Source organism: Carcharhinus amblyrhynchos, chromosome 23 (assembly GCF_965287045.1).
Source record: "Carcharhinus amblyrhynchos chromosome 23, sCarAmb.v2.hapA, whole genome shotgun sequence".
Lineage (NCBI taxonomy): Eukaryota > Metazoa > Chordata > Chondrichthyes > Carcharhiniformes > Carcharhinidae > Carcharhinus > Carcharhinus amblyrhynchos.
In genome coordinates, this window is record NC_137346.1 from 44,671,652 (window position 1) to 44,687,236 (window position 15,585).

The following is a 15,585-nucleotide window of genomic DNA, read 5'->3' on the forward strand; positions in this document are numbered from 1 at the left end:
AATTAATATTAAAATCTTTCTTTTCCTTACTGACAATGTAAGAAAGGTTGAAGATTAGAGGCATTGGCTATTTGGCACATACTTAATGTCCAATGTCTTTTTTTTCCTGGTCTTTTGATGCACCCTTTGCTTTCTGTGCATTATGCTTTATGATGAAAATGACAACAGCACTGTGAGCTTTGCAGGTTTTGCACACTGTTTTCGTGACTTGTTAATTATTGTTAGTTAGCCAGCTAAGCAAGTCTATAGCAGGCAAAGTTAGCGGAGAAATAAAGTGAAAGGCAGCATTCACAGGCTTCATACCTTCCAAGATGTCTAGAAGTTGAGACAGTCAATAATAGGAACAGATACAGGAAAGATATTAGAGACATAAACACAAAACACAACATAACAGATCACGTTTCAAAATATCATATTTACTTCAAGGTTCTTGTTAATATTTAACCCAGTTCCTGTGGCGAGGATGTAGATCAGATTCTTACTCTTGCCTTTATTAGAAATTCTTTAATTGTAACATCTCTTTGGATTTTTAGTGGCAGAATCTGTGTATGTTTGACTAAGGTCAATGGAATCTAACACCTCTTCAGGCCACAGGACAGCATTTCCATTTTGTTCACCATTTCTCTTGGACTGGTCTCTTGTCACTGTGATGCATCAAGTACCCAGCTGGAGCTGTGCAAGGAGACCCCAGATATGAATGTCAAAACTGATGACAGGGTGGTAGCAGGCAGGGAGGCAAGAAAGGCAAGATAGAGGACAGGGAAAAACATTTTACTCTCCTTGGATTTGCTCCGACTCCCATCTTGTCTCTAAGAACGTGACCATGCAAGGATATTCCAGATTTGATGATCTAATGCTTTGCTGGAATCCATTAGCATTACCATCCCAATCCCTCCCCACCTCTCCTGAAAATATTATAACCAGGAATAGCAATTTCCCAGACCTGATAAAACCTAAACCATGTCTCAATAATAACCAATTCCCCAATAGTTAATAATGCTTCAAACTTTCCAAGTGTTTTTCATGATATCCTTGAGTACCATGACTTATCAATGGGATATTGGAGCGCAACTGCTATTATTCACCTGGCATGACTACCTTCAAAAGTTACCTTTTATCAGACATGCCAAGCTGTTGCAGTGCAAAAAAAAAACCCAAAGAAGCCTTTAACTTACTGAAGTACACACTCTCCACATCAAACTTAGTAAAATCTGAAAGTGGTACTGCTTTTTGTTTTAAAGAGGGGTCTGACCCAGTACAAGACGCTCGTGCATTCAATACACTGGGACCAAATGTGCAAACAAGATGGAGAAAAACTCAGGCTGGGCCATTCATTTGTTACTCCTGTTGACCGATGTTGCTGACTGCAGACAGACTTTTCACTTTACAGTACTGCATAAAACCAACCAATCCACCTTGGTTCTGATTCTACAGCAAAAATCACACATCTGAGGGCACAGGCTGAGTAAACATCATCTAATTTATCCCGTGGTGTTACACCACATTTTGAGAAAAACCCTCACAGCAATAGATTCAAACTAATCATCTGCAGAACAGGATTCTAAGCTCACATTAACTCAGAGAGCCAAATTAAAATTCTACAGACTCAAGTTACCTGCTCTTGGTAAACGAATATTAAATAAGTCTATTTCCTAACACCATCTGTCAAAGAAAATACAAATTCCACGTATGTTTAAATATTATAACAACAGTAACATATTCTTGGCCCAATTATCGAAAGCCCTTGACTAATAGGGTCAGAGTTTTATAACACAGAAAGAGGCCCTTTGGCCCATCGTCTGCACCAGCCACCAAGCACCTATCTATACTAATCCCATTTTCCAGCACTGAGTCAGTAATCTTGTATGCTATGGTGTTTCAAGTGCTCATCTAAATGCTTCTTAAATGTTGTGAGGGTTCCTGCCTCTACTACCCTTTCAGGCACATTGAATTCCAAATTTCTGGGTGAAAATGTTTTTTTTCTCAAATTCCCTCTAAATCTCCTAGCCCCTTGCCTTAAATCTATGCCCCTTGGTATTGACCTCTCAACCAAGGGGAAAGTTTCTTCCTATCTATCTTACTTATGTCTTTCATAATTTTGTTCACCTCAAAGCAGATGACACTAAGATTGGTGGCATGGTGGACAGTGAAGAAAGTTATCTGCAATTGCAACGGGATCTTAATCAATTGGGCCAGTGGGCTGATGAATGGCAGATGGAGTTTAATTTAGACAAATGCGAGGTGATGCATTTTGGTAGACTGAACCAGGGCAGGACTTACTCAGTTAATGGTAGGGCACTGGGGAGAGTTACAGAACAAAGAGATCTAGGGTTCACGTTCATAGCATTTCAAAGTGGAGTCACAGGTGGACAGAGTGGTGAAGGCAGCATTTGGCATGCTTGGTTTCATCAGTCAGAACACTGAATACAGGAGTTGGGACATCTTGTTGAAGTTATACAAAACATTGGTAAGGCCACACTTGGAATACTGTGTGCAATTCTGGTAGAAAGAATATTATTAAACTAGAAAGAGTGCAGAAAAGATCTACTAGGTTGCTATAGGGACTTGATGAATTGAGTTATAAGGAGAGGCTGAACAGACTGGGACTTTTCTCTCTGGAGCGTAGGAGGCTGAGGTCTATAAAATAACGAGGGGCATAAACAAGGAAGATAGTCAATATCTTTTCCCAAAGGTAGGGGAGTCTAAAAGTAGAGGGCATAGGTTTAATGTGAGAGGGGAGAAATACAAAAGTGTCCAGGGGGGCAATTCTTTCACACAGAGGGTGGTGAGTATCTGGAACAAGCTGCCAGAGGTAGTCGAAGAGGCGGGTACAATTTTACCTTTTAAAAAACTTTTAGATAGTTACATGGGTACGATGGGTATAGAGGGATATGGGCCAAATGCAGGCAATTGGGATTAGCTTTGGGGTTTTAAAAAAAATAAGGGTGACATGAACAAGTTGGGCCGAAGGGTCTGTTTCCATGCTGTAAACCTCTATGATTGAATTAAGTTTTCTCCCCCTCAGTTCTTCTCTGCTCTAAGGAAATCAGCCCTGGCCTATCCAGTCTCTCTTCATAGCTGAAACATAGCCTAGGCAACATCCTGGTGAATCCTCTCTGAACTCCTCCAGTGTAGTCACATCCTTCCTATAGTGTGGCAACCAGAACTGCACACTGTACTCTAGCTATGGCCTAACAAGTGTTTTATAGCTCCACCATCATAACATCATTATATAGACCTAGAGGTAGGAATTAAAATTTCTCCCCACAACTGCTGGGCAATTTAAATTCAGATCATCTCGAATTGAAATGTAGTATAAGTAATGGTGACCATGGTACTACCAGAGCGTCATTAAAAACTCATCACGTTCACTAATGTCCTCTGCTGTGCTTACCCAATCTCGCCTGTGAGAGACTTCAGGCTTAAAGAATATAGTTGACTTTTAAAACCCCTCTGAAATGGCCTGGCATTCAGTTCCCAACGGTGTTTAAAATTAATCACTTGATAAATTCCCCACTTCTGATAAAGTCATTGCTGCATTAGTTTACAATGGACATAAAAAAATCTGTCTGAAAAATACTGATCCATCCAAATAATAAATAGTGCAAATGTTGAGTATTATTAACGATGCACAGCACATTTTCTTTCTTCTCACTTACCAATCTCCTCTTTACAATTATCTATTTCCAGTTGTAGCGTTTCTTCAATGTTCTCCTTCAGACATTGCTCTGCCTGAATCTGCTCCTTCAGGAAAAGGATTTCTGCCTTTAGTTTCTCCTCAAGGTGATCAGCTGCCGTCCGAACACTGATTATATTTTCACGATACTTCTGCACTAATTCATGCAGTTCCTGAAATAAAGTGGCAGATATAATTTTAGCAGTGCAGCACTCACTAATAGATCCCATCAGCGTATGGCTGAGAAGGCAGACCTATTACCACTAGTCCAGCCCCATTCAGAGATGGCCAGCATTGTCATTCCGCAAGAATCTTGAAGACAACTTAAGCTCTTGTCACCTACTCTGGGCTCCACAGCTGCACATTCAAGACTGGAAACTTGGATGACTGAAGGAATTTAAACCTCTGCAGGATCCATATCCCTCAGGCTACATCTCTAACCTCAGAGAGGAAATGGCAAAGTGCTTTACAGGAAGATAATGGATGAAAAACCCAGAGGAGAGATGAGCACAATTTTTACAATAAGAAGTTTCACAACACCAGGTTAAAGTCCAACAGGTTTATTTGGTAGCAAACACCACTACCATTCAGAGCGCTGCTCCTTCGTCAGGTGAGTGGGGAGTTCTGATCACAAACCTGTGTTCAGAACTCCCCACTCACCCGACGAAGGAGCTGCAAGCGCTCCGAAAACTATTGGCTTTTGCTACTAAATAAACCTGTTGGACTTTAACCTAGTGTTGTGAGGCTTCTTACTGTGTTTACCCCAGTCCAACGCTGGCATCTCAACATCATAATTTTTATTAGCAGAAAGTTGGGATGCCTAAAAAGGCAGGTGGAAGCAAATTTAAAGAGAACTGGATACGTGCTTGGGTGGCACGATGGTACTGCTGCCTCACAGCATCAGGGACCAGGTTCAATTCCCAGTTTAGGTCACTGCCATGCGGAGTCTATACATTCTCCCTGTCTACGTGGGTTTCCTCTGGGTGCTCCAGTTTCCTCCCATAGTCCAAAAAACGTGCTGGTTACGTGCACTGGTCTTACTAAATTCTCTCTCTGTGTACGAGAACAGGTGCTGGAGTGTGGCGACTATGGGATTTTCATAGTAACTTCATTGCAGTGTTAATGCAAGCTTATATGTAACACTAATAAATAAAAAAACTTTTAACTGCAGGGCTACGGAGAAAGAGCAGGAGACTGCGGTTAATTGGAAAGCTCTATCACAGAGCTAGCACTGGAATGATGGGCCTCCATTTGAGCTATTTAATTCCCTTTAAAAGATCATTTAAAAAACACAAGAAAACAAGTCATCAAGATGTATTTTCATACATTTACTCACTGCTATTCACAGACTTTATGGAGCACCCTAAATGCCAGCTCAGTCAAAGAACAGGGGGGACAGAAACAGCAAACACTACATGTTAAACAGCAGGAGAAACACTGCACCCCAGTTTAAAGCTGTCAGTGTTGGGCAAAAGGGAAATGCCAGAATAAATGGGATGAGTAGCCACTGCAGAGTTATTAGCTGGGCCTTGGACCTGGCAGCTGACTAAATGGACAGTCATAAGCAATCACTCCTCCTCCATTTCAGTTCCACATAGAAACAGAACAATTTCCCGCACCAATTACCACAGCTTTTACAAGCCACCCGCGATAACTTAACCATCAAAGATCACATTAGATAAAATGAGGACTTCCTTCTAATTGGCAAAAAGTGAAATGTCAGGTGGTTGCACCGTAAGTATTGGGTAAGGTGATAAAGCTGTGCGAAACCATCATTAACCTGCCAGAAATCTCTCTACCAGTACCACATCCGGCAGGCCAGGGTCTCCCAACTCCGTACTCCACCCTGTCTTCCTCCCTCGATGATGTGGACGATTGAGAATGATGCATTTTCATTAGTTCCTGAAGGCTCACTTTGGATCTGCCAAGGTCTGGAGAACCTCAAACTGTCATGACGGTGACCACAAACTTCCTCCTGACTTGAGCACTTGATGCAAGAGCCTGGAGCTGACAATACATCAGTAGTGGGCACCCAACAGCCTGGGGGGCCACAAGTGGCCCATCTGGGTTCTGGGTGCGGCCCAGGAGACATTTTACTGACCGTTGCCCACATGCAGGGTTGCCACATTCCACTGATCACTATCCAAGTAATTTCTTTTCCTACTGATCTGACTGAAGTGATTTGCTGAAGGGCGAGTAAAGTGGGATTGCTCACAACATTGGACAAAGATTACACGGCTCTCACAGTCAGAGTGTCAATATTTCTTTTGTTTTTAACCATTTGAAGTTAATGACAGTTCTATTAATATAGAAATGATTAAGTATCTTCTCAAACTCATTATGGAACATTCAGCATGTATTAAATGTATTTATTTTGATTCATGGGTTCACTGCGAATGAACGAGCCTGATTTCAATCTTATTGAGATGAAGGAGGGGACGCTCACTAGCCTAGATTACCCAGCACTGCAGTAAATGGATTTAATAGCTGGAACAAATGTTCTTCAAATGAGGTCTTGCAACTTGACATTCCTGCTAAACCAATTTTGCCCAGAACCAAGCAGCTCAATTCAACGTCTAACTTTCACAAGTGTCACAAATCTGTCATTGGGATTCTCGTAATTTACAGGTTCATTTACCGCCACAGTATCTGGTGGGATGAAGCTCTCTTCCTGAAGAATAGACGAGTGGAGGCTATGCTTCCCCTGAAGACTCTCATTTTCCTTCTGCAGCCTCATAAGTTCCTCAGATACTTGTTCCCGTGAGCGTATCAGCACCGCCTTTAGGAAAGAGGCAAAATTAATAGTATCACACGTTGATCACCAGTTTTAAAGTGTTTAAACAGAACAAAACTGTTCCAGTTGTCTTAACTTCCTCACCCATCTCTCCCCTCAAATCACAGTATTTATCGCACGACAGACAAGTTTGTCTCTTGACTTGGTACAACATACCATTTGCTCCTGGGTGCTTCGCTTGGCTTGGGAAAATAACTGTTGCATGTTGCTGAGTAAGCTTTCAGCGTCTTGTGCACGCTGGGCCAGTTTAGTCACCTGGGTGAATAAAAATATATTGATGAGATGTGTAGAAGTCTGGAATAAACTAGACCATTATTACATCTAATCACAGATTCCACCAGCTCCAAATGCTCTTCTGCAATGAGAGGCCATGGAACCTTGTACATCTCCCCAAATGACTGAGGCATAGGGTCCTCATCTTAACTGAGGCACTTCCTGAGGCACTGAAGGTGCTGGCACGGAGTTCAGACGCTAGGAACGTGAATCAAATTCATAATCTTCTGCAAGAGTACTGCAATGTTAAAAATGCCATTGTTTGGATGAAAAATGTGCAATGTTTCAACACTGCAACAATGACTACACCTGAAGGAGTGTTTCATTAGCTGCAGGGTGATTTAGGGCATGCTAATATCGTAAAGCACACTTTCAGTACTAAGCCTTTATTTCTTTCAGTTCTGGTCAGGGATTATTGACCAGACTGGATCTTTTTTCTCTTGAGAAAAAGAAAGCTGAAGGACAACCAGATAAAGGGTCTCTAAAATGAAAGAAAATTGCTTATAAAGTGAATACAGAGAGAATGTCTCTTCATGTGGGAAGAAGCATAACTAGGGGTCATCAACTGAAGGGAGTCACCAAAAAATTCAAGAAACTTCAGAAGAACCCTCCTCACCCAAGTGTTGAGAATGTAGAAGTTGTTACCATAGAGAGTGGTTGAAGTGGACAGTATTGATGCATTTAAGGGAAAGCTGGACAAGTATTTGAGGGAGAAGGGAATAGAGGGTTACAATGATGGATTTAGATAAGGAAAGATGGAAGGGGGTTCATATGCAACATAAACACCAATCTAGGCAGGTTGGGCTGAATGACCTGTTTCTGCACTGCATAATCCTAAGAAATATTTAATTTGGGGAGCACTTAATTTAAAGTGCGTAAGAACATTTTCACATTTTAAAGAATCATAATGAGTTCATTACATTTAACTAACTATACAATTCATTTACAATATCATAGAAAATCAGAGTTTATTGCAAGAAAGAAATGTGTAAATTAATGCTGCCACAATCAGCAAAAAAATAGTTTACAGTTTGTTTATTAGTCACAAGTAAGACTCACGTTAACACTGCAATGAAGTTACTGCTGAAATTCCCCTAGTCGCCACAGTCTGGCACCTGTTCAGGTCAATGCATCTAACCAGCACGTCTTTCAGAATGTGGGAGGAAACCAGAGCACCCAGAGGAAACATATGCAGACACAGGGAAAACATGCAAACTCCACACAGACAATGACCCAAGGAATCGAACGTGAGTCCCTGGCATTTTGAAGCAGCAGTGCTAACCACTGTGCCACCGTACCACCCACGCACCTATGGTAGTGTTTCTCTTTGAGTAACTGATAGACTTTCAAAATTTAACACAGGAGTATCAGAGTAACATCTGAAAATCACTGAATAGCACAGCTGCCTCCCAGCACCAAGGACCCGGGTTCAATTCTGGCCTGTCTGACTGTCATTGTCTGTGTGGAGTTTGCATGTTCTCCCTGTGTCTGCGTGTGTTTCCTCCAGGTCCTCCGGTTTCCTCCCACACTCCAAAGATGTATAGGTTAGGTTGATTAGCGTCAGGGGGATTATAAGTTCATAAGATTTAGGAGCAGAATTAGGCATTCAGCCCATCGAGTCCACTCCACCATTTGACCATGGCTGATATGCACTTCATCCCCATTTTCCTCCCTTCTCTCCATAATCGTTCAACCCATTACCAATTCAACATCTGTCTAACACTTCCTTAAATTTACCCACTATCCACCACACTTTGTAGTATGCAAGATGAAAAATAGGGGGGGGGGGGGGGGGCAGAGTTGCACTTTTGATTAGGGAAAGCATCACGGCCATACTGAGAGGGGACATATCCGAGGCCACTGAGTCTATATGAGTAGAACTGAGAAATAAGAAGTGGGAAATCACTTTGATAGGGTTGTACTAAAGGCCCCCAAATAATCAGCGGGAAGCTGAAGGGCAAATATGTAAGGAGATCACAGATAGCTTCAAGAAAAATAGGGTGGTAATAGTCAGAGATTTTAATTTTCCCAACATTGACTGGGAGAGCAGTGGTATTAGAAGGTTGGATGGAGAGAAATTTGTTGAGTGTATTCAGGAGGAATTTCTCATTCAGTATGTGGATGGTCCGACTGGAAAGGGAGCAAAACTTGACCTCCTCTCGGAAAATAAGGAAGGACAGGTGACAGAAATGTTAGTGAGGGATCACTTTGGGACCACTGATCGTAATTCTATTGGTTTTAAGTTAGCTATGGAGAATGATAGGTCTGTCTCAAAAGTTAAAATTCTATATTGCAGCTAGGCCAATTTTGATGGCATCAGGTAGAAACTTTCAGAACTTAATTGGGGGAGTCTGTGGGAAGGCAAAGGGACATGTGGTAAGTGTCATGCTTTCAAAAGTGTGTTAACCAGGGTTCAGGATAAACACATTCCTCTTAGAGTGAAGGGCAAGACTGACAGAAATTGGGAACCCTGGATGACTCAGGATATTGAGGCCCTGCTCAAGAAGAAGAAAGAAGCACACGACATCCATTGACAACTGGGATCAAGTGAATCTCTTGAAGAGTATAGGGGGGCGTAGGAGTAGAGTTGAGAGAGAAATCTGGAGGGCAAAAAGGGGACACAAAATTGTTTTGGCAGATAAGGCAAAAGAAAATCCAAAGAGCTTCTACAAATACATAAAGGGCAAAAGAGTAACATGGGAGAGAGTGGGGCTTCTTAAGGATCAACAAGATCATTTATGTGCAGAGCCACAAGATATGGGTGAGATCATAAATGAATATTTCTCATCAGTATTTACTGTTGAGAAAAGCATGGATGTTAGGGAACTTGGGGAAATAAATAGTGGTGTCTTGAGGATTGTACATATTACAGAGGGGGTGGTGCTGGAAGTCTTAACACACATCAAGGTAGATAAAACCCTGGGACCTGATGAAGTGTATCCCAGGACATTGTGGGAGGCTAGGGAGGAAATTGCGAATCCCCTAGATGAGATATTTGAATCATCGATAGTCACGGGTGAGGTGCCTGAAGATTGGAGAGTGGCAAATATTGTGTCTTTGTTTAAAAAGGGCTGCAGGGAAAAGCCTGGGAACTACAGGCCAGTGAGACTCACATCTGTGGTGGGTAAATTGTTGGAAGATATTTTGAGAGACAGGATCTACAGGCAGTTAGAGATGCAAACACTGATTAGGGACAGTCAGCATGGCTGTGAGTGGAAAATCATGTCTTACAAATTGAATTGAGTTTTTTGAAGGGGTAATCAAGAAGGTAGATGAGGGCAGTGCAGTTGATGTTGTCTACATGGACTACAAGGCCTTTAACAAGGTACCGCATGGTAGGTTGTTGCATGAAGTTAAATCTCACGGGATCCAGGGTGAGGTATCTAAATGGATACAAAATTGGCTTCTTGACAGAAGCCAGAGGGTGGCTGTAGAGAGCTGTTTTTCAAACTGGAGACCTGTGGCCAGCGGTGTGCCTCAGGGATCAGTGCTGGGCCCACTGTTATTTGTCATTTATATTAATGATTTGGATGAGAATATAAGGGGCATGGTTAATAAGTTTGCAGATGACACCAAGATTGGTGGCATAGTGGACAGTGAAGAAAGTTATCTTGAATTGCAACGGGATCTTAATCAATTGGGCCAGTGGGCTGATGAATGGCAGGTGGAGGTTAATTTAGACAAATGTGGCATGGTAGCACAGCGGTTAGCACTGCTGCTTCACAGCTCCAGGGGTCTGAGTTCGATTCCCAGCTTGGATCCCTGTCTGTGCGGAGTTTACACATTCTCTGTGTGTCTGCGTGGGTTTCCTCCGGGTGCTCTGGTTTCCTCCCATAGTCCAAAGATGTGCAGGTTAGGTTGACTGGCCATGCTAAAATGCCCCTTAGTGTCCTGAGATGTGTAGGTTAGAGGGATTAGTGGGTAAAATATGTAGGAATGTGGGGGTAGGGCTTGGGTGGGACTGCAGTCAGTACAGACTTGATGGGCCAAATGGCCTCTTTCTGCACTGTAGGGTTTCTATGATTCTATGAAATGCGAGGTAATGCATTTTGGTAGACTGACCTGGGGCAGGATTTACTCAGTTAATGGTAGGGTGTTGTGGAGTTACAGAACAAAGGTCTATGGTTACATATTCATAGCTCCTTGAAAATGGAGTCACAGGTGGACAGAGTGGTGAAGGCGGCATTCGACATGCTTGGTTTCATTGGTCAGAACATTGAATACAGGAGTTGGAATGTCTTGTTGAAGTTGTACAAGACATTGGTAAGGCCATTCTTGGAATACTGTGTGCAATTCTGGTCACCCTACAGAAAGGATATTATTAAACTACAAAGATTGCAGAAAAGATTTACTAGGATGCTACCGGGACTTGATGGATTGAGTTATAAAGAGAGGCTGAATAGACTGGGACTTTTTTCTCTGGAGTGTTGGAGGCTGAGGGATGATCTTATAGAGGTCTATAAAATAATGAGGGACATAGACAAGGTAGATAGTCAGTATCTTTTCCCAAAGGTAGGAGATTCTTAAACTAGAGGGCATAAGTTTAAGGTGAGAGGGGAGAGATACAAAAGTGTCCAGAGGGGCAATTTTTTCACAGAGGGTGGTGAGTGTCTGGAACAAGCTGCCAGAGGTAGTAGTAGAGGCAGGTATAATTTTATCTTTTAAAAAGCGTTTAGACAGTTACATGGGTATGATGGGTATAGAGGGATATGGGCCAAATGTGGACAATTGGGATTATCTTAGGAGTTTTAAAAAAAAGGGTGGCATGGACAAGTTGGGCCAAAGGGCCTGCTTCCATGCTGTAAACCTCAATGACTCTACGATTAGCAGGGTAAATAGCTGGGGTTACAGGGATAGGGCCTGGGTGGGATTGTTGTCAGTGAAGGCTCAATAGGCGGAATAATCTCCTTCTGTACTGTAGGGATTCTGTGATTCTAGGATAAGAATGGAAGCAGTGCTGCATGTTATTGCTGAGGTACAGATTATACTAGTGGATTCTTTTTTAATAAATAGGTATTAATAAGGCTCCACTTATGGTTGAGGAAGTTTAATGTCTTGTCAAAAGAACAAATTTAAATAAAAGCAAAATACTGTGACGCTGGGGATCTGAAATCAAAATGGAATGTGCTGTTAAATCTCAGCATTGCTTGGCAACATCTGTGGAGAGAGAAATAGAACAGCTACATTTTTCCAGCACTTCTGCTTTTCTTGTGAAAAGAAATTATACAGTGCCTGTCACAACCACAGAACACCCCAAAAATACTTTACAGCCCATGAAGTTCTTTTGAAGTGCACTCACTGTTGCAGCTTAGGAAATGTGGCCATCAATATTTATATAGCAATGCCCCACAAGCAGCAATGAGATAAAATAACTGATTCAACTATTTTTGGCAATACAAGAGCAATATATTTCAGATGCTGCAAATGCTCAGTGGGTACTTGCTGAGGTTTTCCAGAATTTTCTGTTTTTATTTTTCTGGTTATGTTGGTTGAAACAATGTTGGCCAGGGCACGAACAGAGCTGCCCGCCCTTCTTTAAATAGCAGCGGGGGATCTCTTGCATCTATCTAAGAGGGCAGGTGGGCCTTCGATTTAAGGTCTCATACAAAAAAACACTATTTCTAACAGTGCAGCACTCTCTTGCTATTGCCTTAAAGTGACAGCCTCGCTTACAGCAAGAAGCTAGAGTGCGGCTTCAGTTAAGTAAATTAAGTTAATCTACGGGTTAGATTAACCTAATAGATTAAAATGCAAGATGACAGGTAAGCAATGGCAGCCACTTGAAGAGATATTTCATAACACTGCAACTGAGATCAGGGGAGGTGATGGCCTAGTGGTACCATCGCTAGACTATTAACGGAGAAACTTGGCAAATGTTCTAGGGACCCGGGTTCAAATCCCAGATGGTAGAATTTGAATTTAATTTTTAAAAATCTGGAATTAAGAATCTAATGATGACCATGAAACCATTTTCATCAATTGTTATAAAAACTCATCTAGTTCACCAACGTCCTTTAGGAAAGGATTTCTCCGTCATTACCTGGTCTGGCCTACATGTGATTCCAAAGCCATAGCAACGTGGTTGATACTCAACTGCCCTCTAAAATGGCTATTTGCAGTGGTCAGGGAAGAGGGTGGTTAGCAATGCCACAAGCTGCTGTTTAGAAGTTGCTGACCCCAATCTAGATTTCAGAACCTCTAATTTTGCGTGAGGTGGCCATGAGTTGGAAGTCTTCCTAAATGACACTTAGTGTGTGGAAATGGGAATGTGTCTTGGAAAGGGGGAAGAGTCTAAAAGATGAGTAAAAATTGCATTGTTCCCAGTACATTCATGAATAAATGCTATAGCCTGCGTTATATCTAGGCTGACTGAAGTGATGGTGCTGTGATTAGAAAAAGTGACCACTGAATAAAGTTTCTAGTTTGGTATTTCTGATAACTAGCAAGCTAAGTGAAGGAGCAGCATTGTAAAAGTGGAAAAGTCTTCAAATGTATTAAAATGGATCATCCACTGGATAATGTGCTTTCTGCATTTACAATATAAGAAATGTACACCAGTATGAGACCTAATGCCCATTGTTCAAAACTAGTCCCATAATTTTCATTCATTCTTTGAAGAATGTTTCAACCATCTATTTGGTTGCTTCAAAGCTTTCATAGATGCTTGAACTTTTGGCTGTCTTCAAAGGCTCAAATGGACTAAGCATTGAAGGGTTTGTTTGGATGGCCATCAAGAGGAATATCAGTTCAATGGCTTTCAAAATCACTAATACATTCTTCATTGGAGGGCTTATTGGCATATGTGTCCAAAGGATTGAGCGCCTATTTATTTTGACAGATTTGTGAGATTCTGAAGAAAACAATATTTTTAGTGCCTATGCAAGTAATATTCATTCATTTTGACAGATTTATGAGCTTTTCAAAGACTTCCAAATGGGATGGCAAGTTCTATTCATAATGAATACTGGGTGAGTGGGTTGGGAGGGTTGATAGGAAGTGGAGGTTCAGGGGGTGAGCAGGCAAGAGGGCCAAAATTAGAGAGAGTTTGAAATGGATTTGTAGAACTGGACGAATGACTCTGTGAATGGAGAAGGGTCTTTTAACAGCTGCCTCGACATCAACCCAAGGCAGGCCCAACACCAGGCAGTCCCCACCTTGCCGGATGAAAATCCTGCTGGTGGCACTACCAGGACGCAGGTGCAATTGCGATGTTGGGAAAATTTCCGACTCCATGGTGAGAATCCGGCTCAAAGAGTCTGTAAAAGGATATAGATAGGTTTAATGAGTGGGCAAAAATGTGGCAAATGGAATATAATATAGAAAATGTGAAGTTGCTCACTTTGGCATGGAGAATAGAACATGGTACGTTGTTGCATTAGGTTAACTCCCACAGCACCTGCAGTGAGGTAGCCAACTGGATACAAAATTGGCTTGATGACAGAAGATAGAGGGTGGTTGTCATAAAGAGTTGTTTTTCAAAATGGAGGCCTGTGACCAGCAAGGTGCCTCATAGATCTGTGCTGGGCCCACTGTTATTTGTCATTTATATTAATGATTTAGGTGGGAATTTAGGAGGCATGGATAGTAAGTTTGCACATGACACCAAGATTGGTGGCAAAATGGACAGTGAAGAAGGTTATCTAGAATTGCAACAGGATCTTGATCAATTGGGCCAGTGGGCTGGTGAATGGCAGATAGAGTTTAATTTAAATAAATGCAAGGTGACTCATTTGATAGATCGAATCAAGGCATCGAGAGACTTCTAGAACAAAGAGATCTCGGGGTACAGGCTCATAGCTCCCTAAAAGTGGAGTGACAGGTGGACATGGTGGTGAAGGCAGCATTCAGCATGCTTGGTTTCATTGGTCAGAACATTGAATACAGGAGTTGGGGACGCTTTGTTGAAGTTGTACAAGACATTGATAAGGCCACACTTGGAATATTGTATACAGTTCTGTTCACCCTATTATAGAAAGGATATTATTAAACTAGAAAGGGTGCAGAAAAGATTTACTAGAAATGCTATTGGGACTTGATGGTTTGAGTTGTAAGGAGAGGCTGGATATGCTGGGATGTTTTTTTCTCTGGAGTGTAGGAGACTTAGGAGTTATTTTGTTGACCTCTATGAGATCATGAGGGGCATAGATAAAGTAGATAATCAACATCTTTTCCCAATGGTAGGAGGGTCTAAGACTAGAGGTCTAAGGTGAGAGGGCAGGGTGCTAAAGGGTCCTGAGGGGCAATTTGTTTCACACAGAGGGTGGTGAGTGTCTGGAACGAGTTGCCAGAGGTAGTAGTAGAGATGGGTTCAATTTTGTCTTTTAAAAAGCCTCTACTACTACCACCTCTGGCAACTTGTTTCAGACACTCACCACCCTTTGTGTGAAACAAATTGCCCCTCTGGGCCTTTTTGCATCCCTCCCCTCTCACCTGGCGTGCGATAGTTGGTGCCACATTAAATGAAAGAATATCAAATGGCCAGAGTTTCTGCACCCAATCACTGCTGGAAACACAAGTGTGGTTGTTGCATGAGGAAACAAATAAGTTTGAAGGCCTCGCCTATCCTCCAGCCCCATGTTTAAATAGCCTGCCAACATTCTCTGCTCAAACTCCCAAACAAGACATCAGGGACTGCGAGTGGCCTGAAGCTGCAACTCTACAAGGAACCGTCAATTTCCAGAGAAGAAAAGAAGGAGTAAAAAGATGAATAAAGAACAAAGATGAGTAATTTTTGCTCCCAACACAAGCTCCTAACCTCAGCTATACTCAGTCACAGCCAATGACTGAGAATAATCAAACGTTACAGGGTATGCTTACTTCATGGACGCTTGTTAACCTTGTT

The 15,585-nt window shown here is 42.0% G+C and overlaps 1 protein-coding gene across 1 annotated transcript in view; it reads right to left on the reverse strand.

Annotated features, from left to right (window-relative positions):
• Positions 1–15,585, reverse strand: part of rabep1 (rabaptin, RAB GTPase binding effector protein 1) — an 86,778-nt gene that overhangs the window by 22,154 nt on the left and 49,039 nt on the right. The window contains exons 13-15 of the mRNA XM_080211100.1: positions 6,627–6,725; positions 6,315–6,455; positions 3,660–3,849 (exon numbers count right to left, since the gene is read on the reverse strand). Coding sequence (XP_080067226.1) covers positions 3,660–3,849; positions 6,315–6,455; positions 6,627–6,725 — 430 coding nt within the window. The remainder of the gene's footprint in view (positions 1–3,659; positions 3,850–6,314; positions 6,456–6,626; positions 6,726–15,585) is intronic.